Here is a 26,836-nt window from a genome sequence, read left to right as displayed (position 1 = left end):
AATCCAAATAATCCAACATCAGGGTATAAGTATAAACTTAAGGTGTATTTTCCGAAATGTTATTTCTGCAATTTCACAATCTTACCTACGTCTTTTTTAATTCTCAAATAATTTGATCAAAGAAAATTATACAAAAAATGCACTCTATCTCTCTCTCCCCTATAGATTCATGTAATGTCTCTCTCTCTCTCTCTCTCTCTCTCTCTCTCTCTCTCTCTCTATAATGTCTACGTGTTTACACTGCCCCAGGGTGTAGTTACCTGTGCTTCGACACTATATAGGAATGATTGTGCTCTCAGTCCAAAGCAGAAGCAGGTCTGAGCATACACGTTCATGAGATTACTTCTCTCTGCCTCAAACTGACATTATTATGGCCACAACGATGTTCAGCCATTTGGTGCTTGTAGTAAGTACAGTTTGTGTTTCTGTCACAGATATTCAATAGATTAATTCAAGATTCTGTGTGATCTTTAAATCAAAATGTTGTTTTGTTCTATGGCTTGTTTGGTATAGTTTATTTGGTAACACTTTGCAATAAGGTTTCAATTTTTAACATTAGTATTTGGTCATGTTTATTAAGGTTAGTTAATAGAAATACAGCTGTTCATTATTTGGTCATGTCAGTTCACAGTGAATTAACTAATGTTAACAAATACAACTTTTAAAATTAGTAAATGTTGAAATTAACATGAACAAAGATTAATAAATGCTGTAGAAGGGGAGTTCATTATTAGTTCATGATAACTAATGAAACTTTATTGTAAAGTGTTACCATTTATTTTATTTTGCAAAAGAAAGAAATAGTAAATATATGATTTTGTCACAATAAGGAGTTATTTATACCTCAACTGACTAAAATAATCTAAACTAATTTGTTAACTAGTTTGGTCTAAACTAATGCCAAATAAATAAATAAATAAAATTAAAATGTAACTCAATCTACTTAAACTGTTGATTCATGTTACCACATGAATACTTTTCTATCTATTTGTACTGACGTTGTACTGAAATTAGAGGGATTATTATTAGACATTTTATGGAAGACTGTGCTTTTATATGTGTATTCCTGTAACATGAGCCACTATTCATGGGATTTTTCTTTCTTGGGGTCAGTTGAGAAAAACAGCAACAAAAGAGAGTCAAGAATAGGCTTTGCCAAACCTGTTACACAACTTTGAATTTTCTCAGGTAAAAGTATAAAGTTAATGGCTAAAAGAGTTTCAAAACATGAAAAAGGTGTCCTTGACCCTGCCTTCATGACAGAAATGACAAAAAAAGTATCTGAAACTGAACGATTGATTGGTATTTTGAATGGTAAAGCAAAGCTGTTGCGTCATTATCACCTAATCTAATTGACTTCTTTTGAGAAACTAATTCTCTTTTGATTTGGATTATATTGGGGCTCTGACCCTACACATTTAACCCCATCTTAGACATAAACAATGGCACCTTGTTTCACTGCATATTGCATTCTTATTTCGATCTTATATTCTTCTGACCTGTAATGTTGCCAGAATCAAAATCATATACTGTTTGTCCATTGGCCAGAGAAGAACTGGCACCCCGACTGAGCCAGCTTTCTCCCAAGGTTTTTTTTCTCCATTATGTAACCTGATGGAGTTTTGGTTTCTTGCCACCCTCGCCTCTGTCGTCTTTGGCTTTTGGCTTCAGTTGGGGACACTAAATATTCAACTTGATCAGCTCATTTCAATTATCATAAAGTAATTAAGAGATAATATGTTGAAAAGAGGATTTTAAATGTCCTCATTATTAGATTAAAAGTCAAAAATATGATTTTAAAAGTCATAATAGTGAGATAAAAAGTCGAAAATACAACATGCTAAGTCCTAATTATTAGATAAAAAGTAAAAAATATGACATGCTAAGTCATTGTGAGATGAACAGTTGAAATTAGGACTTTAAAAATTCTGGGATAAAAATTCTACATTTTGGATTTAAAGTCAAAATTATGACTTAAAAATCTAAATAATGATTAAAAGTCCTAATTATGAGATAAAAAGCTGAAATTAGATTTGAAAAAAGTCTAAAATATTTAATTCACACCTATAATAATCATATTTACATTAATGTTTTCATTTTGTGCAAAGTTTTTTTTTTCATGCGTTTTTACATTTTGAAATCAGTTTTTACAACAGAAATTAATCAATTAAAACTTAATTTAGTTTTTCATCTAAAACTAAATTAATTTCCTATCATCACTGTAAAGCTGCTTTGAAGCAATCTGTGTTGTGAAAAGCGCTATAGAAATAAAGGTGACTTGCCTTGACTTATTTCCAAAAGCAAATAAAATACAGATTTTGTCTGTGATTTGATCATATGAACTGCTCTTGATCAATCTTTCCCTGCTTCTAATGCATATAACGTGTTTAAATCCATACAGTATATAACACACTGTTTCTGTTGAAAGGGAATTATCTGTCTGTGCAGCACAGAGCCTCTAAGACGGCAAAAAAGATCATGGATTATAGACTCGTTTGACATTGTGGAGGAACACCCGGGGCCTTTCCCTTATGAATTGGGGCAGGTAAGTATCAATGCTCACCAAACATGTATTGCTAAATCATAAAACAATACAAAACATTAAGATTTAGGATGGTATTGGCTTTTGGTTGCAGGGTCCAGATTCACAAAATATTACTAAAAATAAAACAAAAAAGGTTTTTAAATAATAAGTTAATAAGTTATTTCTTAAGATTGATCTGAAGACATTGTCAATAACTTCTTATAGTTAGGTTTTAGATTGGTAAGGTATTTTATGAATTTATTGGATTGTTTCAAATTAATTGTTGTAGCTTATTTAAATATTACAACATGACTATAGCTACATTTAGCCAATAGGGATGTGCACGCACAAGTTATCCAGATACAAGTAATTTGTGACACCAATGATCGATAATATAAAATGATTGTTCATGATGTGTAACATGACTTTTTGCTGAATTCGAAATTTTTGACTTGAAGTGCATGGGCCCTATTTTAATGACCTAAGGGCATGGTCTGAAGTGCACAGTGCAGGTGCACTTAGGGTGTGTCCGAATCCACTTTTGCTAGAAAAAACGGTCGACGTGCCCAGTGCATGGTCCAAAAGGGTTGTACCTAGTCTCTAAATGAGTAATGGGTGTGTTTTGGGCGTAATGTGCAATAAACAAATAAGAGTCTCATTTCCCATTCCCATTAAAAGCCATTTGCGCTTGCACCATGGCGGATTCGCTATTTACATGGAGGAATTTGCGGGCGGAAAGACTGAACCCTGCTCCAGAGAGGAATCCTTTTATTTGTAATATTTAAAAATGTTTGTGCACTGCTGCGCATCCCTGTGTGTGTGTAACAAGCAGTGTGTACGCGCGTGCGTTGTACACCCACCAGTGTTGGGTAAGTTACTCTAAAAAAGTAATGAATTACTAGTTACTAATTACATCTTTAATAGTGTAATTAGATTACTGTACAAATTACTCTCTCTAAAAAGTATTTAATTACTAATTACTTTCTAAATCCTTTATCGACCTTGACAAGTTAAGTGATTCAAGGACATGAAACAGCTCTTTTAATTCATTCAAATAAATAATATAAAACTACATAAATTATTCTTATTAACTGACTAAAGTATTACAAATGTGAGAAGGATTCATAAAAACATGCATTTTAAAGTTAGACTTTAAATTTTGATGTTAATTGCATTGTTGTATTATATATAATACATATTATACAATCTATACACACTATTTAATTCCATTACATCAGAAGTAACTGTAATTAAATTACAGAAAAAATAAGAGTAATCCCTTAATTTACTTTTTCAAGGGAAAAGTAATTAAATTACAGTAACTAATTACTTAGTAGCTAGTTACACCCAACACTGGCACCCACCTATAGGCGCAAATTACTAACATGGCCTTTAAAAAACACAAAAAATACTGCAGCTGAAAAGGGCCGCACCATTGACCAACAAAAACCTGGTCTATAGTTAATAAAGCTCAACCCCTCGTTTTCAGACCAGCATGCATGGGCGAACAGCATGCTGGCCAATGGAGGTCGACGTCCGCACCTGGCGGCCATCTTTTCACATTCAGCTCACTCACTCGTCATTGTGTTTTAATGGTGCATGTACTTTTTAAAAAAACATTATTACTTGCTCAATTTTCTACCGATTTTCAAACTGTTTGGTTTGTTAGAAATGTCAGAGATGTAGTTATGACACTGCATACTTATGATTCATAGGGTAATCATAATTTGTTCAAGCATCCAGAATTATAGCCACGATAATACATTTTGTAAGAGACCAAACCATTTGTAAATCCGTCAAGATTTCAGCGAGATAAGAGTATTTGTGTTCGTGCAGATCACTCACCTTACATCAGGTTCCACAGAGCCCGCCAGAAAGCTTGCCTGTGACAAGATGGCCGCCGGTGATGACGTTAGAGACTCCGCCCTAAGACATCTAGCCTTTATTATGTATATCTATGCATGAGACAGCCTGACACCTAATTGCCTAACACAGCTGTCAATCAAATTCATCAAGCATTATGCTAAAACCATAGACTGTAAAAGAAAAAAACACAAATTTTATTTATTTTAGTATTTGAGATGTTATAATAATTTTCTAATTACATTCAAATAATAAAAAAAAACTGTTATTTAATAAATATTATTATATTTGTATAATAAACTGGGGGGGCCTAGTCATCATAGTGGGCGGGCCTGTGCCCGTTAGGCCCGCCCGCTGGCTACGCCCCTGTGTCATACACATGATGCGTTCACTCTAGCAGCACGCACAAACTCACATAGCCTACAGGACGCATACTCAAGGGAGAGAGAGAGAGAGAGAGAGAGAGAGAGAGAGAGAGAGAGAGAGAGAGAGAGAGAGAGAGAGAGAGAGAGAGAGAGAGAGAGAGAGAGAGAGAGAGAGAGAGAGAGAGAGAGAGAGAGAGCAAAAAAGACAAGAGCGTAAATTAATTAACCATCTTGAATAAAACAGCTCAATATTTAAAAAAGTACATAAAAGACCTTAACCGGAAGCAATGCAACCTGTTTTACAGAATATGGACGTTTGTTGCGCATAACCCCCATTGCAACTGAGCAGTTGTTACATCCATAGTCTGCACGCTTTTTGTGATTACAGTAAACTGCAGGAAGCACAAAAACATGTTTATTGAGTTGATCAGCGAGTCTACAGCAAGAATTAACCACCATGCTATCAAATAACACCAAAACCTGTCCAAAAAATATTTATTATATAATTGTTGTAGTTGTAAAGTTTTATAGGTGGCATTGTTTATTAATAGTGACATTGAATATTAATATCTATTGTTTTTATTCATGATTGTCAATGTTGTTGTGCATGATGTTTTTGGGTAATTCACACTGAAACATGTCATGTTAAAAACAAAATGTTATTATATTTTACTTTGCTCCCTCAATTCAAATTTGAAAAAATTACTAAATTAAGTGAAATTCAGCGCAATAGGTGAGCAATGAAAAATACTTATATTCTTTCATTAAAAGGGTGTTAATCGACAAATTAATTATGTCAAATCACATACTGTAAGTAGTTATCCTTATAATGTTATAAAACTTGCCTTCCTGAGAAAATTCCTTTACCCAAATTCTAGATTAAACTGGACCGTACCTATTTAGTGGAGTTCATGCTAATAGGAAAAGGTGTGGATGAAGACCCAAAGGGTGTCTTGTCTATTGATACGAAAACAGGAGTCATTAAAGTCCACCGTAAAGTCGACTTTGAACAGTACAGTATTCTAAAGGTAAGAGGAATCAGGTTTTTTTTCATGGTATACGAAGGGCATATATAGGTTTAAAACAAATTTCATCATTCTTTCAAAGCTAACCTTTCAAGCAAGAAATAAGTCCAACTTGGCCATTGACACACAACTAGGCATGGAGGTCAACATACTGGACATCAATGACAACCCGCCGATATTCCAGAGGAAAGTTTATGATGTCACTATAAATGAAGCAGCAAAACAAGGTCAGTGTCATTGCTTAGCATTTTCATCAACTCAACTGTATCATGGGTATTTCAGGTTTGATTTACTGCACATTAATATGTACATCCTATTATGACCTATTATGTTGAATGTTTTTTCAACTAAGGACATGTTTGGTCTTGTTGACTTAAATGTACTCCCTTATGTAACGTACTGCTCTGAGACATGAAGGCTGAGGATCCAAACGCAGCTTTATTAAGAGGGTAATCCACAATCATAGTCAAAAATACCATACACAGTAAAAGAAATGGACACAGCGACCCCATAGACTTCTTCCACGGAGAGAATTTAAGTCACACCAGTAGGAGCACTCACTTCCTGATGGCTGAGCGTACTGCGCAGCCTCAGACTGAGCTTGACGACGTAGATGTGACGTGATCCGCCTGTCGGACAGTGGCAAGTCTTCTAGTAGTTGTGCAACATAAAATCTGAAACACAGAATCTTTCAGAGACAGAGAGAGTGAGCAGGAGCAACATTTGATGAATGAAGCAGGATCTGCAACATCTCTATCTGCGTTTATGCCTCCACGTCCCCCCGATTGCTTCATAGACAGTAAAAGATTGCTACGAGCTTCTCATCGGGTCTATACGATAATTTGCTCAACAACGCGACGCAGTCGCGTGGTTATGACGCAATCGTTAGCCTATATTTTACAAAAACAGCTTCAACGGGGCGATAGTGTAAGATACAAGATAATGGAGCATTTTATACATTGTCGTGTTTTTTTAGAAATTGGTGGAAGAATCTACATTTGTGGATGAAATATTTTGCTAATATTACAATGTTATTTAGCAAAAAGTTAACACAGGAGTTTTTGGGTACTCCAAATAAAATATGATGTAAAGAAAAAACAAAACCATCAACAACCTCTTTTTTTATCAACCAGTCCTGAATTGATATCCAGAAGAATTTGGAGAAATTACATAAGAAAAAGATATGATCAGTGTCTTCAGAGAGACTATTGCAAAAGGACTATTGCAGGGGACAATTTCTATATTAAATTTTTGATTTAGTAATTTGTTAGAAGGGTAGATCTCATTTAAAATTTTAAAGTGTATTTCTTTTGCTTTAGGGGAATAGGAAAACTTAAGTAAGCTGTTCTAAGATATATTACAGTATTTTTATCAAACATGTGGTCTAATTTGTTTCTTTTAACTTGACAGGGATAACAGGTTTTTAATATGACCTGTCTTATATACTTATTAGTACAATTATCACTTTTGAATTGAATATCTCCAATGTACAAGGCTGGGAGAATTGGTTTTACTTCAGTATAGGAAAGGTAGCATCTCATTAGCATTTTTATACCAGAAGGTATTGCATTAATGACAGTGAAAAACTCTTTTGGGTGACAGGCAAAGCCATGCTTCAATGTAAAAGTATTATAGTCTAAAATGTTACCCTTTTCATCCATTAGATCTCTCACTGACCATATATTTCTGCTTAGCCAATTCTTGTAACATAAAGATCTGTTCCTGTGCAATATATATTTGTTGTTCCAAACTTAAGCATTATGAGGTTTAAAATTGTGCGTATGTGCCAATTTCCAAAATAAGAGTACTTGTTGATGGAATGTTGATAGTTTCTCTGGGAGTTTAGATAAATCAAAATCACATTTGAGAAAAAAATTAATTCCACCAAATTCTTGAAACAAAGCTGAAGGAACTGTAAACCAAAAACTATTTTCATTACATAGAAACATTTTTAACCATTTAATTTTTAACACAATATTGTTAACACAATATGTTCATAGGGTTTAATAATGTCTGCTTTTTTAATATACTGTGCTTTGTGCCTCCAAATAAAATTATGCATTTTTTGGGAGCATGTTTTAATAAAATTCGAGGGGGGAGCTAAAGAGAGAGCGGGATAAATCAATCTTGATAAGTATTCAACTTTGGTTAGCAAAATTCGACCAAAAATTGAAATGTCTCTTTGTAACCAGCAATTTAATATCCGGTTCGCTTTTTGTAAGTTATTATCAAAATTTTCTTTTGTACTTATTTTCTGGTCTTTGGTAATTGTAATCCCTAAATATTTTACCTTATCTTTAACTGGGATATTATGCAGACAAGTGATATCATTCTGATGTAGGGCAAGAAGTTCACATTTACTTAAGTTCAGCTGGAGTCCTGATGCTTTAGAAAAAGTATTAACTAATGAAATAGCCAGAGGAATTTGATCTTTGTTTTTTAAGAATAAGGTAGTATCGTCTGCCAATTGACTAATAGCTATAATTTTACCAAATACTTTCAATTTTTGCACCATTTGATCATGAATAACTAAAGTAGACAACATATCTGCAGCCAAAATGAATAAAAGAGGGGATAAAGGGCATCCCTGCCTTATTCCACGACTAATAGGAAATCTTTGTGATGTACCATAAGGAAGAGAAATGGAACTATTCATACCTTTATAAATCATTTTTTATAATATTAACAAAGGGCTCACCAAAACCAAAGTTTTCTAATACTTTAAATAAAAACCTATGTTCTAACGTGTCGAAGGCTTTCTTAAAGTCTAAGAAAAGAATGTATCCATCATCCTCTATCAAATGATTGTATTCTACCATATCCATTACTAGTCTTACATTATTATGAATGGATCTTTCTTTAAGAAATCCCGATTGAACCTCATTAATGACCCCATTAAGTCCCTTTTTTAATCGATTAACAAAAACGTGTGTAAAAATTTTGTAATCATTGTTAAGTAAAGTGATTGGGCGGAAATTATCTAAGAATCTACGATCTTTATCTGGTTTGGGGATTAAAATAATCAAGCCTTGACTCATTGTGGGGCCCAAAGAACCATCTTCAATAGATTCAATAAGAGCATTAAACAGTAACGTTTTCAAATCATTCCAAAAAAAATTATAAAATTTCCTGTAAGGCCGTCGGGACCAGGGGATTTATTTGACTCGAGTTTCTGAACGGCTAAATCAAGTTCTTCCATACATAATTGTGCATCACAAAGATCTCTTAATTCATCGTCAACCCTAGGAATAAAATTTATAATTTTTTCAAAGAAGTCATCACACTCCTTTGGAGAAAAATTAGACAGATACAAGTCACTGTAGAATTTATGAATTTCTTTGCTTATTATTGTAGGATCAGTAATTTCAGCATTATTCACCATTAGGGAAACAATACTGTTTTTTGACTGCTGTCTTTTTTCTAACCTACAAAAATAGGACGTGCTTTTCTCTCCCGCCTCTATCCATTTGGCTTTCGAACGAATGTATGCACCTTCAGCTTTTTTAATGTATAAGTTATCCAGTTGTGTTTGAAGCAAAATAAAGTTACTTTTTTCTAAGCTACTCAGTGCACTTTTACTGCAGTGTTTATTAATCTCAGATATAATCTTGTGTTCATGTTGTCTTCTTATTTTAGCAAGTATTTTACTATAGTTTATAGAAAATTCACAAATTTAAAATTTAAGGAATTCCCATCTAGCTTTATGAGAACTGAAATCATTACTATTCCCAATTTCTCTAATTAAATCTTTTATCTTTGCACAAAATCCTTCATTTACAAGCAAATCAGAATTAAATTTCCAATATCCCTTACTATGTGAAATTTTACATTTTGGCTTAACATCCAAGATAATAACACAGTGATCTGTTAAAGGTGCTGGTGAAATAGTGCAATCCTTAACAAAATGTAACAAATTATCTGAAATTAACCAATAGTCGATCCTCGATTTACTAGAGGCATTGGGTCTGAACCAAGAAAACTGTTTGGTGTTAGGGTTAATATGTCTCCATACATCCAATACTTTAAGATTGTTGCACAAATGAGTAATCTACTGCCTGGTTTCACAGACAAGGATTAAGCCTAGTCAAGGACTAAAATGGATGTTTGCACTGTCTTAACTTGGAGTAACTTGCACTAACATATCTTAAAATATGTCAATACCATTGTTTTGTCTCAAGATGCACATCAGTAATGTTTTTTATAAGTCATGTTTATAAAAGCTGCCTTAATGTCCTAATTGAACTCAGACCTAATCCTGGCTTAATATAAGCCCTGTCTGTGAAACCGGGCCATAGAGTTTGGTTGAGGGGTACTACTTTTAGGTGGATGTCTGTCAAGAGTTTCATCTGGTGTAACATTAAAGTCTCCACCTATGACAATATTATCTGTTGGAAATAATCTCTTGAAATCACAAATTATAGAAGAAACATCAGCAAAAAGCTGCTGATTTTGTTTTGGATTGTTAAAACCATAAACATTAACCAAAATAAAAAAGATGGATTCAATATCCAGAACCATTGCAACCCAATGTCCATTGGAATCAGTTTTAACAGAGATCACTTTTCCTGGGCAGTTGTTTATCAAAATCGCAGTTCCTGCAGAGTGGGAGGATCCGTGGCTTAGTAACACTTTATCTCCCCATTGACTCGACCAAAAAGCAGCATCAGCAACAGTAGAGTGTGTCTCTTGTAAAAAAATACAATTCGAGCCAGTTCCTTTACAAAATAAAAACATAGCCTTTCTTTTGACCTTGTTTTGAATGCCCCGAACATTTAAAGAGAGTAATGAAAACGGTAACTTAACTGGAAACATAAAATAACAACGTATAAAAGTAGAAAACGAATAAACACTGATTACGAACTCGAATCAGATATGTACTAAATGGGTAACAACTAACTGAGTACACATCTCACAACCTAGTATTTCTCAAAATTATCATATCTCACACCATCCTACCCGTAAGCAAGTTCAAGTGCAGGATTTCGTTGGGTCAATGCGCCTTCCTTCAATATAACCAAATGGACCTCTGTAGTACGCCTTTTTCCCTTCTTTCCGTGCTTGAGCAATCAGTGGCCACAGAACTGCACGGGCGTTTCGATCCTCCTTCGTGAAGTCTTCCACGAATCTGACTCCATGGTTTAGACAGACAGACGAGTTTTTCATGGATTTCCATATTTCGTCCCTGTATTTCCGCATCGTGAATTGTACGATCATCTGTCTTGGTCTTCCTGGTTCCTTCTTACTGATCCGGTGCACTGTGTCAATAACATCGTCTAATTTCTGTATCAAGTGCGGAGCAATTTCGGCAATCAGGTCAATCACTTCCCTGCGGGCATCCTCATCAGACTTTTCTTTCATGCCGTTGATCCGGAGATTCCATCTTCTCTTGTATCATTCAAGATCTGATGTCCTGTTTTCCAGTACGCTCTGTGTAGTAGTCAAACTCATGACCGATTTGCTCATCTCGTTGCACTTTTCTTTGCAGTCTTTAATTTCAGCTGAGTCAAATTCAACAGCTTTGGAGATTTCCGCTATCATGATGCTATTGCGTCGTATTTGATTCGCCATTTCTTCTAACTTTTCATCTTGTGAATCGAAGCGAGCATTTAGGGCAGTAATGGCTTGCAGCAGAGTAACGTTAGTGATGTCCTCTTCTTGAGATTTTTGTTTCTTCGACGTCTGTATTTTAGTGGGTGTAAAGTGAATGGAATCACGTCGTTTATCTGATGAAGCAGTCTCTTGTTTCCATCTCTGAAACTGAAGTTTGAGCCATGTGATGAGCCGGAGGAATAACAATCTTTGGATGGGTTGTTTGTTGAGATTTTCGCATTTTGGAGGTTGGTAACAATCGCACAAAATTTAACTCTTACTCTGGGTAGGTGTAATTGAGAATTATTGACTATTTACATATTAGAAAACGGGAAATAACTAGGCCGCTTAGTGATAGCGCGTGTGTTCAGCCCGCCATCTTGCCGGAACCGGGCAGGCTTTTATAGGGTGAGCTAATAGAGAATGGGAACGTGACGTCAGCAACGGAATGCATTCGTGGACTTTAGGACACTACACTACATTAGAGAATGATTAGTAGTGAAGGTAGACTTTAAAACTTGTATTATACAGTTAAAAACACATTAGAATGGTGAACGCTTGCTGTGTTATGAACTGCCATAGCCGCTCTTGCGACCTGCGTGGAAAACATATCTCAAATCACGCGCAATATTTCAGTTTACCAGCTTGGAAATAACAAGAATAAGTGAAAGTAATGCTGCCTTCACGTGCTATTGGAAATTTGACAATTCCCACTTCTGAAGTCGTGATTACGAGCTCATCCCATTCATATTTCGAAAGTGGAAGGCGTTCATGTGCAATTTTTACCATGGAAACTCCTGTATGCGCTCCACAACATCAGCAAGATCAGACCTTTCCTAACAGAGCATGCAACCCAGCTTCTTGTCCAGGCCCTGGTCATTTCTAGGCTTGACTATACTGCAATGCACTTCTGGCTGGACTTCCATCATGTGCGATCAAAACGCTCCAAATGATCCAGAACGCAGCAGCACGTCTTGTCTTCAACGAACCCAAAAGGGCCCACGTCACACCACTCTTCATCTCTCTGCACTGGCTACCACTCGCTGCTCGCATCAAGTTCAAGGCACTTACGCTCGCTTACAGATCCACCACGAGCTCAGCTCCTGCATACTTTGACACGCTCCTACAAGTCTACACCCCCACCAGAAGCCTTCGCTCAGCTAGGGAGCAACGGCTTGTGGTATACCATCACAGAGAGGCAGAAAATCCCTCTCCAGAACATTCACATTCACCGTCCCCTGTTGGTGGAACGATCTTCCCACCTCCATCCGAATTGCAGAATCACTGACAGCATTCAAACGACAGCTGAAAAAAACTCTCCTCTTCCGCGAGCACTTAACCCTATCTTAAAAAAAAGATAGGGTTTTCCTTATTTTCCTTCTCTTTTCCTCTACTTCTTCCCTGCCCTAGTGTGTGATAATCTGTGCAATGTCCAAAACTTAGTATTTCAGGCACTTTCTGTGTTTCGCTGCCTCCTCATGACGGATCACTTCCTGTACTCCTCAGTTGTAAGTCGCTTTGGAGAAAAGCGTCTGCTAAATGCATACATGTAAATGTAATGTAAATGTAGTCAATGTGTTAACTAAGGTTAACAAACCAAACACATTGTAAGGTGTTACTGGGAATAGTTTATTATTTACTAACATTTATGTCTTTACAAACTATTCTAACTCTCTTTCTTCTGTGGAACAGAATTTTCAACAAAATATGTTTTGCCCTTTTCTATACAATTACAGTGAATGGGTATTCAAACTGCAAAAAGAGTACCATGAAAGTATTATGAAGGTGGTCTATATGACTTGTATGCTATATTTCAAGTTTTTTCATGCCACACAAGTTTTGTGTGACAGTTTGAGTTGGTGTTCTTTGAAATTCTTGACATCTTTGCTCTAAAAGAAATAAGGGGCCCCATTCATCGTAAATCTTGCACCATTGCTTGCACCATTCTTTACTGTTTGAAATACATGAACACTAGAATTATTTTTTTTTTGCATAGTTTTTGAAGCATAATCAGTCCATATCAACTATAATTGTAAGGATGAAACAAGTTGTAGTAACATATGAAGAGCTTGGTTCCAAATCCATTTTGATTAATTTAAGTAAAAATGTGTTAAAGAGAGAGAGCGAGAGAGAGAGAGTGAGTGAGTGGAGATAGGGAGAAAACATGACAGAAAAACACGGTGGATATCACATTTTGAGTAAAATTAAAATATGACTTTCTAATACTGACCAGATACAATATAGATTTTGGCGGGAACTAATAAAAAAAAGGCTTTTATTGTATTTTGGAACCAAACTCTTCATATTTTCATTTTCAGGAGATCTATTCCATAAACAAAGGAATTAATGCATGTTCTTTATATTATCTGTTTGCAGGTAGTTTTGTTGTAGGTGTATTAGCAATTGATAAGGACGCACTGGGAACTCCGAATTCCACCATTGATTACAAAATCATGTCCGTCACTCCAGCCACTAAAAATGCGGAATTCTATATCCAAGACAGTGGTGCAATATCGTTTAAAGGATGCCTTGATTATGAGGTAAAAAGCACAAAAAGGACAGAAGACTTCTTGTTACATGCACAGTGCCTTCAGGCCATAACATACTATGGCCTATGGCATATGCATGCCTGTAAAACTTGTGTGTAAGGCTAACTTTGGAATATTGCTAGAACAGGACATGAGCCATCATGTTAGTGCCTAACAAACCAACAGGCATCACAGTCCAGTCACAGTGTTAAAGTAACATGTGAAAACATGTCTTTAAAATTTCTTTGTGTGATTTAATGTTAGTGTGTGAACTTTTTGAGTTTTGAGTATAACTGGTTTTATTTTTCAGGTGGCTAATAAATACACTATAACTGTTGAAGCAAAGGACCGTGGAGAAGTTGTAAAGTTGTCAAGCACAGCAACCATTATTCTCAACCTTCAGGATGGCAACAACCATCTGCCAGTTATCACAGGGAAAACGGTTAGTTTTAATCTGTCCAATATATCATATTTCAAATAATTGCATACATTAGTTACTCAGAAAAAAAAGTCACTTTAAAGGGGGGATCTAATGCTATTTCATGCTTTCTGACTTATTTACACTGTTAAAGAGTTGATTCTCATGCTAAACATGACCAAAAAAAAAAAAAAAACGGACGAATGACGGAGTATTTCTGTGCAAAATACACTCCTTCAGGATTCAAATAAGTATCGGAAAGATTTTTTAGAGTATGACCCTGTATGACTTCATAAAAGGGCGGAATTGCTTGTATGGGCACTTCTCCCAGAGGAGCGTGTCTGCCCATCAACGAGCTTCGTTCGGTTACGGAAGCCGTCGGCAGCGCTGTCATTTTGTTTTTAGACCACAAAATCAACAATGTCGCTAAAAAAGTGTGTTTTTGATTGTGAGTGAAAGATAACCTTGTTCAGCTTCCCAAATAACCCTGCGTTAAGGAAACAATGCATCAAATTTCTGTGTTTTGTTGGCAATCGGTGCGTACGTGCATATAATGTAAACAACACGAACGTATAGTGAATCGAAAGTTATCCAGAGATAATGCCATCATGTATTGTGTGTGCGCTCGTGACTCTTTAGCTCCGCCCACTGCACGCCTGCACAATCTCTACTGGTTTTCGGAAAGAATCATTACAGTTTATCTGTCTTTTATAAATATGATAAAACTAAAGACTTTGAGATATGAAGGATGCAATACTACTCTATACGTACTCAAGATTAACATGAGACTTGCAGAAACTGTGTGTGTTATGTACCCTTAAAAGAATAGTTCAGTCAAAAATAACCCTCATCTTGTTCCAAAACTCTGTCTTTCCTGGTTGTCTGTAAAATGGCAGTAAACATTGGACTCAAGTGACTTTCATTGTGTGGCAAAACAATTCAAAATATATTTGTGTGTGTGTGTTCCACAGGAAAAAAGAAATGTATACAGGTTCGGAAAAATTGGGGTAAATTGTGGTGAACTTATTTATTTATTTATTATTATCATACTCATTCAGGGTTCAGGGAATGTGATAGAAGGGACGAACGGTACTTCCCCTCTCAAAATACACACAACTGACACTGACACGCGTCTCACTGCTGCATGGAGGGCCAGATACTCCATAAAAGGGGACAAAGGTGGTCACTTCTCCATCCAGACTGATCCAGACACCAATGATGGAATCATCACAGTGATTAAGGTAAGTTTACACACTGTAGCCTATTCTGTAAATGTCAGTGTTCACCATCTCATCACAAAGAAATAAATTATTCAGGGATACAGTCATTTAGATGTATTTATTACAGTGATAATTTTGACAAATGTATTTATTAGCACACAAGCAAAGACCTGCTATATTGATATGTACATTATTGTTTTTTTTTGTTTTGTTTTAATTCTCTTAATTATCTGCATGCAGCCCCTAGATTTTGAAGAACAAGCAGAACATAAACTCACCCTCTCTGTAGAGAATGAAGCGCCTTATTTCTCTTGTGAGGTGAAGGATAAACCTGCAGATGGCCTCTGGACTGTCATCACAAATCCATCAAACCCATCCTCTATTAATATTACCATAACAGTGGAAGATGCAAATGACCCCCCATACTTCTTAGATCCAAAAAAGAAATTAATAATGGAAGAAAATGGTGCTATTGGAGCTTTTGTGGACAGAGTTAAAGCAGTCGATCCTGACACTGGACGTCCCCACAAACTAGAGTATGTTTCTTATGTGTTCAATTATCAGAATAATTTCACTGCATCTGGACTCTAAAGCCACAGTTAAAAATGTGTGGATGTTGTTGCATTCTATTACAACGTATCAAACCATATGGGACAGGTCTGACGCAGTTACCATTTTCACGTCCTGCACTTTGTTTAAATAGCAAATGCTTCTGCTACCCATGGGAAAACTTGTCTGAAAACAAGGTGTGTTCATGCGCATTGTTGGCGCGGTGCTATTTTGAGGCAACTGAAATATACTGCCCCATTGACCAACAAAAACCTGGTCTAAAGTCAATGGCAAATATTTTTTTTATTTAAAGATCGCGTTAGTAATATGCGCCTATAGGCGAGTCCACAACACTCGTACACTCTGCTTGTGACACACACAGGGACACACAGCAGCATACAAAGATTTTTATATATGAAAAATTAAAGGATTAAAATGTAAAAGATTATTATTGTGTACATAAATATAAAATGTCTACATGTCATAATGGATAGTCATTGCACATATCAGAATTAGCCTACCAATTTGCAGTAATAACAAGCAAGCAGGCGAGCAGTAATTGGACGAGCAGATCCGGTTTCCAGCTAGAGAAGCGCTCAGTCTTTCCGCGTGCAAATTCCGCCATGTAAATAGCGAATCTGCCATGGCACGAGTGCAACTGGCATTTAAAGGGAAAGGGAGATGAGACTCTTATGCCCAAAACACACCCATGACTCATTTAGAGAATAGGTACACTTTTAGACCATGCGCCAGGCGTGCCAAACATTTTCCCTGTCGTTAAACTAGCAAAAGTGGATTCGGACACGCCCTTTGTGTACTTTCGCCGTACGTTTGACCATGCGCTTAGATTGTTAAAATAGGGCCCTAAAGTCAAGAAATGTCTAAAGTCAGTTCCTTTTCCTAAAAATCACCTCGACACCATTTGCTTAAAAGCCAATAAAAAAAATCCTGTTCATTATTTTGTATCTAATTTAATGACAGTGACTAAACTGTCCAAAAGATCCTTTTGATGGCACTTCTGGAGGATCCAGATACGCTTGTTAAAATTATTGTTTCCTCCCATCAGGTATTCTATTGAACAAGATCCTGCAGGGTGGTTCAGAGTAGACAAAACAACCGGGGAAATCTTTGTAAAAGAGACATTGGACAGAGAGTCAAGTCATGTGACCAATGGGACTTACACGGTCACAGTCCTTGTGACAGAGAAGGGTAATACAATATGGTTGTTTTGTATTTGGCTTGCAAAAAACTGGCAAAACATACATCCATCTATTTTTCAAACCGCTTGTAGGGTCTTAGAGACACTGGAGCCTAGTGTCTCAGGCCGAATGCACAGACAACACCTACATAGTCTACTAAAGCTATTATCAGCTCTATATAAGTATTATTTCTTTTTTCTCTTTCGAATTACTGATTTCCCACACCAGATGACCATCCTCCAATGACAAGCACTGCTACAATTCAGATCCACATCGAAGACAAGAACGATAATGTCCCCTTGTTAAAGGAGAACATGGTTTCTGTCTGTCAGTCTGATGAAGTGTCAAGTACAGAGATCACAGCCTATGACCCTGATGGAGATCCATACAGCGGACCATTCAGTTTTGAAATAATAGGAGATCATAAGGAAGAATGGAGCTTTGACCCCAGCCATGGTAAATGAAACCTTTCCATTGCCACTGTCAGCTCACTGGAGGATGAATCATCACCTTTCATCTTGTTTTTTTTTTTTTTTTTACTTTGTCTTTTAGGTAACACAGTGCATTTGGTGAAGGATATAAGCGTTCATACCAGTCTGTACACACTGATTGTGAAAATATCTGATAAGCAGGGCAAGTTTGACCTCCAGAATCTCTCTGTTGCTGCATGCGATTGTGCTGTCTCACCAAGCTGTCTTCAGCAGCGCAACACACAGAAAAAAGTAGGAAGTGGTATGATAGGAATTATCATCTTTGCCGCGCTGATGATTTTGGGTAAGCACTGGATTCTGTTAAATTCCCAAATGATTGAATAAACACAATTCTTATCCTGTGTTGTCCTATTATTATTGGGGCAGGACATATTGAAGAACTTTTTACAGCCTTTTAGCCTTGCACAACGAGGATTTGGTACTCACTAGTAATTGTGGGAGTGCACTAAGATTTCTAATATTTGATATTGAATGTAAGAAAGTTAAATCTTGAATTTGAAAGCCATTTTTCCTATTAGCATGCCTGTTGCTGTCCCTCACTTGCTCTTGTGGGACTGTGAAGACTATAGTGGAGGTAGACAATGTCTTAGAAGATGCCCTTCTGCCTTCTAACATTGAGAAACCTGGCACTGATTGTATGGTAATATCTGACAGTATAATTTCTTATGAAAAGCTGAATGAAGCTTTCCTTTTTTGGCTTTTTTTCCGAAGTTAATTCTACAAAGATAACAAATGACTGTTAATCTGTTATTTACATTCATAAAGGTCCCGACTATTCTACTGAAGAAAACATCTGTTAGTCAGTCAAAGGAAGCAACTCTTCAATTCTTTCAACAGACATCTGACATTCAGCAGGTATGGTAAAAATATCTATTTCTTGAATAATGATGTCTTGGAAAAACTAAGGGCCCTATCCTACACCCGGCACAATGTGACGCCAGGCAAGTGTTTTTAGCTAGTTTCAGCCCGACGCAGTTATCATTTTCATGTCCAGCGTCACGTTGTTTAAATAGCAAATGCTATCACGCATCTGTTCGCCCATGGGCGTGCTGGTCTGAAAACAAGGTACAAGCAAAACAAGCAACTGAAAATGGCTGCGCCATTGACCAACAAAAACCTGGTCTAAATTCAATAGTCCAGTATATTTTGTGTTATTTAAAGCGTGTTTTAGTAATATGAGCCATAGGTGGGTGATTCCTACAGAATCCTGCAGGAGCATGACTAAAAAATCTGTCCCATACAGGTCTCTAGTTCAGTCTTTCTGTTTGCAAATTACGCCATGTAAATAGCAAATCCGCCATGGTGCAAGTGCAACTGGCTTTTAAAGGTAATGGGAGATGGTTTGGTTTGTTGGTTTGTTGCACGTGACGGCCTTTGGACCGCTTTTGGACCATGCACCTGGAGTGCAGACCATGTGCTCAGATCGCTAAAATAGGGCCCTTAGTTCATAAAGCCGCTGTCCTTCTTTACAATACAAAGAATTGTATTGTATTCATTAAATTTTTTTTTTTTTTGCCACAGGTATCTAGCAACATTATAGCCACTCACAGTCTCCCAGTTCAAGTGGACGAGTACTGGTCTAGAGACAGATCACAGTATTCTAGTGAGGTAAAACAGCCAAGTTTGTTTACAAATTTGTCACAATAATTTAAAAAGGACTCATTTAAAAATAATTCATAATGATCCTTTCAAAGTAAAAGTGGAAGTTCAATATTTACTGTACTGTCTTCTGTACCTAAGAAACAAACATGGATGTGGAAACAAATCCAGAGTGGCAACCGCTACCAGGTAAATCTTAATAATTTTAACACGTCTGAACTTTTTTTTGTTCCGTAAAATGGTTCTCCTTTGAAATCTTAAAAATATTAATTTATAGGGCTTCCCTTACATCCCTTAGGGTTCAACATTTAGCAGGAGAAGCTCACAAAGAAGACAGAGTGCCTATTTCATCAGCCAAGCGACTCTACAAAGCTTGCTTTCTCAGGTAAGTTCCAAAGTAGCAGTTTCCCACAGAAAAGCAATAGATAAATTCAACCTCGATTCATTCATTCATTCATCCATCCATCCACTGAACATATTTCTTCCTTAACTTTCAGAGGCTGCATTCAATACAGTCCCTAGAAAATGAATTGCTTGATTACGAGCCTCAGCTTTACGCCTTTGAGGACAACTCCGAGAACTTTGCAGACCTTGACCCGATAGACCTGCCCATTAATGAGTTTGATCCTGAGCTGTTCTCTGACCTTGGACCAGCGTTCAAGCATCTAGCTTCAATCTGTAACCCAGGGACGAAGTGATGAAGAATGGGACTAGATAGTCTAGTGTTTAGGGGCTGGATTCACAAAGCATTCTTAAGAATACAATTCTTTGTGAATGCTATTTTTTCACATGTGAAATTCGTCAGTTCAATAACAACAAAAACGAGTCAAACAATGTCCTTACTTTTTATTTAAATCATTTTCGGCAGCACAAATGAAAGCGGTCATATACAGGACACGTTCTCAACGCTAGACTTAAAATGCATAAATACAAATAGATTTAAAATACACAGCGTATTAAAAATGTGACACCAAGTGCTGAGTGCTGGAGTTCTTAAGATTTAAGTAGTGCACTCAGGAATATTCTTACAAACTTTGTGGAATTTATCTTGAAGTTATCATGTAAGTTTTGATAGTCCTTCATTCTCTATTGTGACATAAATGCAAGTGAAACATCTTCTCAAACAAGAAAAAATGTAGGGCGGGGCTTGATTAGATCATTGTTGTTTGCTATCGCTATGATCTCATGTGAGTGACAGGTTGTATTGCTCTCGTGCCAGTAAACATGTCATCAGAGAAGAAATGTTGTTGCAAGAGAGAGGGGAATTTATTGATGAAAGATTACAAGAGAACTTGAATATTTAAAAAAATAATGATGTGCATGGATAAATCATTTATAATACATAGTACACTGAAAAAAAAGTATATGTTGGATTTACATGATTTAATTGTGTACATCGGTCTCACATGAATCATTAAGTTAAACAGACATGTAACTTCAACATCATAGAATGAATACATTTTAAGTGATTTAATTAAGTAGTCTCAAAGTGAATTTAAATGGCTCCCTTACATGATTCAGGCAATCAATTTCATATTCATTCATTCACTTCAATTTCGTATAATTTAATGTTACTCAACTGAATCATAATACTGCACTAGTTAGTTGACAAACTTTTAGCTAGTAACAGCACACATTAGCATCTTAAACGCTAAGCATTTAAAGTTCCTTCAGCAAAGCCATTATTACATTAGTTGTTTTAGTCCACAGCCTAAGCAAATGCTCCACTCTTCTCCACAATGTTAACCCACTGTAATTTAAATTGTTCTAATAATTCCAACATAATTGATTATTAAACACTATTAAACACAAACAAGTCTCCCCATTTCTCATCTTGCTCAAAAATACATAAAATAACACTTTTACATATAAAATAACATAATTTACTCTCTCTTGATTTAGCCATATGCAGATTTAGTAATCCTCAACACAAACGGATTAAGTAAACTAATTAAATAAAAATTAAGTGGATTGAACACAATCAAATTAAGTTAAGACAAAATGTATAGCAATTGTGTTGCTTTAGCTCATTTTAACTAAGCAATTTGAACAAGCAGTAAAACATTTTTTTTTTTTCTCAGTGTAGAATATTCTCATTAAAAATAAAAAAAATGTCCTTTTTGATTTCATGGTGACTTTTAAAAATGTCAAACGTTTTTTCCTAATAAGATTTTCGTGAATCCAGCCCCAGGAGGTTGAAGGTGTTTTACATTCTTATACAGAACTGGTTATTTTGAACAGAAGGGCTAATCGTTTTAAAATAAACGAAAATCAATGGGGTACCGAATATGTAAACTGGTCAATTTGACTATTATTTTCCACAATGGATTTTTTTATGCCTGAAATCATGCGTAGCGTTAGTTCTGGCAGGTCACATTAGTCAAGCTTGCATCAGCTGACTGTCAACGGATCACGTCTACCTATATGGTTTGCTCCCAGCAGTCGCCACCAGTGTGTCCTTGAGCAAGGCACTTTACTCCACGTTGCTCCAGGGGGATTGTCCCTGTAATAAAGGCACTGTAAGTCGCTTTGGATAAAAGCGTCTGCCAAATGTATAAATGTAAATAAATGTATAGGAATACGATATCTATCACAGCATACATATATAAGCTCCTTCAGTATTATCAGCAGCTATCGCGTTTCTCCAGAGCTAATTGCCCTCCTCCATCCCCAGCTCCTCCTCTCGTCAATTAGGATTTGGCATTTTGATTCCCCTTGAATCAGACTAAATTCCCGAATTATATTGTACATTTTAATTTTGACATTAATGCTATCTGAATTACATTGTTGGCTCTGTTCTGTTTACCCTAGGGGGGCTTATCTCTGCTCTCCCTGCTCTTATCACTGCTAGGCTGCATGGATGCGCAGGGAGTTCTTGCCCAGAACAGAACCATACCGCCAATCCAAACGATATGCTATTTGTCAATCATCTTTGAAGATAGTGGTCCTGACAGAAAGAGGATTGTGGGATTGCATTGTTTATTTTGTCATTTCTATGAAAAATGGGAAATATTTTATATGCAATCATTCAGACACTTGCCTAGGGTTTTCCAGGTTATAAAAATCTAAATTTCTCAATTTGCCACTTATGCAAATGGTCTCAAATCTTGGCATGATAGTGTTGCAGCTAGAATAGCCTATATTTCAAGTGCAAGTAAAATGCACCTGCAAAAAAAAGTTATTACTACCTCAATTTGAAAAAATGCAATGATCTGTATTTCATTCTTAGATTGATGTCTTAAAATATATGATGTAAGTAAAAGGGTTACATAGAATCATATCCCAATTAATAATTTCCTACCTGTACTGGCCTGTTTTGTAAGATGATTGTATATCTTAACCATTTAATTGCAGAAAAAAAATCTGTTATTAATTACTGACCCTCATGTTGTTCCAAACCCGTAAGACTTTCCGTTCATCTTCAAAACCTAAATCTTTTTGAGGAAATCTGAGAGCTTTCTCTCCCTCCATAGACAGCCACGCAACTACAACTTTGACGCTTCAAAAAGTTTATAGAGATCATAAAACTAATCCATATGAATTGAATGGTTTAGTCCAAATTTTCTGAAGAGACATGATTGCTTTATACGGTGAACACTTTAATTTAGGCTTTTATTCACATAAACATTCATCAACGCACATATCAGTTATGATGAATGGAAGCTCAAGCATGTTTGCTTGACGTGCAAGAACGAATGAGGTTCAATCTCGTGTCTTACGCAGCACGGTTGAGCTTCCACAAGAACCAATGACTTCTTGTGTGTCAAGCAGGTTCAGTTGAATTTCTGTTTATGTTCAATGATCATAATTTTATTTGAATAAAAGCCTAAATTCAACTTGTTCATAATTGCGAGTCTCTTCAGAAAATGTGGACTAAACCACTAAATTCCTGGATTCGATATCTCTTTATGAACTTTTTCAAGCAACAGAGTGGTATTTGCGTAGCTGTCAATGAACAGTACAGAACTGGCTCCGATTTAATCAAAAGGATCTTCATTTGTGTTCCGAAGATGAATGCTATGAATCCAAGCTTTCACGCCTGGCACGTCTATTACAGTATGTATGCGCCGGTGTCAGACATTCCCAAGGAGATAATTAGTATTTTTGGTGAACAGGTGAAATATCTGAGAGAACAAGACAAAAGGGACTGCAGTATGCATTCGAGGGATATATCCGCAACATAATATGCAACCATAGAATAATAATTGGAACCGTCAAAACTTTTAGGATACCAGGTATAAGATTTGCACAATCCATAAACACAACGCTTCGGCATGTTGCCTTCGCTCGAAAGCTTGACAGAACCTCCGTGCCTAGTTACAGTTGCTAAGCCCCGATTGGCCTGTGGCGGTTTTCGGTCATGGCTTAGCGAAGGGTCAATTGTCTTACATTGTTGTGCTTTTCCAACTGTCATGTATTCTTTTAAATTGCGAAAATAAAGATGAGTTTTCATGATCATACTGGACATGGAGTTATAATACATTTCAGTACCTACAGCTCTGAGTCTTCTGCTATAATGCCTGATGAGTTTGGAGAACACCTGACAAGAGATCAGAGACCATTCCTTCATACAGAATCTCTCCAGATCATTCAGATTCCCAGTTCCATGTTGGTGCTTCTTCCCTTCAGTTCACCCCACTCATTTTCTATATGGTTCAGGTCAGGGAACTGCGGTGGGCATGGCAGACACACATTTTTGTGTTGATTTTGATGTTTGTTTTGGATCACTGTCCTGGTGGAAGATCCAAACTATGGCCCATTATAAGTTTTCTAGCAGAAGCGGTCAGGTTTTTGATGAGCGAGGAGGATTTTTCTGGAATCCCTCCCAAACAACATGTGGTGATGTAGGTGCTGTTTGATATATTTTTTTATGCTTTCTGACCCCAAGACTCAACTAATCTCTGCAATTCTCCATCTGTGATCCTTGGAGAGTCTTTAGCCACTCAAACTCTCCTCCTCACTGTGCATTAGGATGATATTGACAATATGTTGACATCTGTATTTGATTGGGACTTCTGAATGAATTGCCCTAATGCTGGAAATGGGGATTTTCAAAGCTTTAGCTATTTTACAGCCACTTTCTATTTTGTGAAGCTCAACAAGCTTTTGCTGCACATCAGAACTATATTCTTTGGTTTTTACTCATTGTGATGAATGATTAAGGGAATTTGGCATTTGTGTTTCCTCATATTTATAGTTTACTCCTGTGGAACATTAAGTCAATGTCATGCTCCTAGTCACCCTGGTGTGCTAAAATACATAAATATAAATGGGAATATACTTAAGAGACATTTTACTCATAAGAATTTCTAGGGGTGCCAATAATTGTTGGTGGCCAACATGCATTGGAGAATTTTTTTTTTATTTCATAATGTGAGTTTCCCCCCACTTTCAATTGTTTTACTTCAATGAAAGGTTAGAATTTTATGAATTATTTGAATGAAAGATCAAATGGATAAACAATGCAGATTTATTTTCACAGCCACCTTTGCTCATATTTACCAATGGTGCCAATATTATTGGAGGGCACTAATATATCAGTGGTGCGCAGTGGTGTTTTAAGATGAGGTAAAGTCCTCACATTTTTTTATTTATCAAATGTAAATGTATGTCCCTGTTACACTTAATTTTTTTTAGGTTAAATAAACATTACATAAAAAAGAGAGACCATACAATTCTGCTTTGTATTTTTACACTATGAAATGTACTATTTATTAAAACCAAGTATAAATTTGATCAAGTTAGTGTTTTATGCATTTTTACATTTATTCCAAAATAACTAAAAGGCAGTAACAATTTAAACAATACATTTTATTTGTGAACTTATGTTCAGCTTTTCTTGATGTTGTTAATGTTCAGTCTACTTATTTTCAGCAGTCATCAAGCCACAGACACGAAGATGTACCAATCATAACCGATCATATCTAGTCATAGCGTGATGGAGACATTGCCTCCTCTCACGTGACATTCCCCCATTCATTCTCAATTACCCCCCACTAAACCCACTGCATGCTATTAGGTTGTCTGTTTTTCCCTTTTTACACTGTCTGTAATATTTGAAATGTTTTATTTTTTACACTCAGTGCCAAGATGGGTCAGAGCAGTATACTTAACTGTAACAAAGTTCGTAAAGGGACAAGGAAGAAGACAAGGGGTCGGCTTACTGGGACACAAACTTTTATTGCGTGATTACTTAGATCACAAACAATGTTTTTTAGTGAGGTCAGTCAGTGGGCTAGTGAGGTCCGAATAATTAGGAACAAATCTCCTATAATATCCCGCTAGCCCAAGGAACTGCCTTACCTCCTTCTAGGTCTTGGGTCTCGGGCAGGTTGCAACTGCTGCTGTTTTGTCAATTTGGGGACGCACCTGCCCATGACCCAAGTGGAAACCCAGATACCTGACCTCTACGCGCCCAATTGCACACTTCTTCGGGTTGGCCGTCAGCCCAGCCAGTCTCAGCGACCTCAGGACGGCGCGCACATGCTCCACATGCCACTGCCAATTATTACTATAGATGATGATATCATCCAAGTATGCAGCGGCATATGCAGCATACGGCCGTAGAATTTTATCCATGAGGCGCTGAAACGTGGCTGGTGCCCCGAACAACCCGAACGGAAGTGTCACAAATTGGTGTAATCCAAACGGCGTCGTAAAGGCTGTTTTTTCTTTAGACAAAGGCGTTAAGGGGATCTGCAAATATCCCTTTGTTAAATCCAGCGTCGAATAAAACCGTGCCGTGCCTAGCCGATCGAGCAACTCTATGCGTCGAATTTCGACACCTTGCGATAATCCACACAGAATCGTACCGAGCCGTCTGTTTTAAGAACTAAAACTATCGGGCTGGCCCAATCACTGTAGGATTCTTCTATTACTCCCATGTCTAACATCGCCTCTAATTCTTCTTGAACCACTTTTTTTCGGCCGACTGCGAACCACCACGCCCGGCTCTGTCTCGATATGGTGCTGAATGAGGTTTGTTCCGACCGGGTACGGGCGAGAACACATCCACAAAAAGTTCCTGCAACTGGGCTATGTCAGTGAGCTGCAGCAGCGAGAGGTGGTCTCCCCCTGGAGCCAGGGCGAGGGATGTACTTTTTGTGCTCACCTCTGGCCCGAGATCCTCCTCTCCACTCACGGCCGCTGCCAACATCACTGACTTCGCCTCACTCCATTTTTTAAGGAGGTTAAGGTGGTCTATTTGATGTGCCCCACTCCTATCCGATCGAACCACCTCATAATCGAGATCTTCTATTCGCCGTGTGACCACAAATGGCCCTTGCCACTTGGCGAGCAATTTTGAGCTAGAAGTTGGGAGTAATACAAGCACTTTATCTCCCTGTGAAAATTCGTCCCCCTATTGTATAGCCGGCTCTGTTTGTCTTGAGCCTGTAACAAATTCTCCATGGACAGCCGCCCCAATGTGTGGAGTTTTGTTCTCAGGTCCATGACATACTGAATTT

The 26,836-nt window shown here is 36.9% G+C and overlaps 1 protein-coding gene across 1 annotated transcript; it reads left to right on the top strand.

Moving 5' to 3' along the window:
- Window positions 1-297: 297 nt before the first annotated feature.
- Window positions 298-23,827, top strand: cdh27 (cadherin 27). Its single transcript, XM_079844222.1, has 17 exons — window positions 298-406; window positions 2,429-2,545; window positions 5,631-5,780; window positions 5,860-6,004; window positions 13,743-13,906; window positions 14,205-14,336; window positions 15,371-15,553; window positions 15,773-16,068; window positions 17,148-17,290; window positions 17,509-17,736; window positions 17,833-18,054; window positions 18,290-18,411; window positions 18,537-18,626; window positions 19,293-19,379; window positions 19,512-19,559; window positions 19,669-19,755; window positions 19,868-23,827. Exons 1-17 carry the CDS (start codon window positions 371-373, stop codon window positions 20,066-20,068), a joined length of 2,451 nt encoding a protein of 816 aa, XP_079700348.1. The 5' UTR covers window positions 298-370; the 3' UTR covers window positions 20,069-23,827.
- Window positions 23,828-26,836: the final 3,009 nt, after the last annotated feature.

Source organism: Gobio gobio (genome assembly GCF_949357685.1).
Source record: "Gobio gobio genome assembly, chromosome: 19".
In the NCBI taxonomy this organism is placed as follows: Eukaryota; Metazoa; Chordata; class Actinopteri; order Cypriniformes; family Gobionidae; genus Gobio; species Gobio gobio.
Note: the sequence above shows the minus strand (reverse complement) of the source record. Positions and strands in the feature narration are given on the sequence as shown.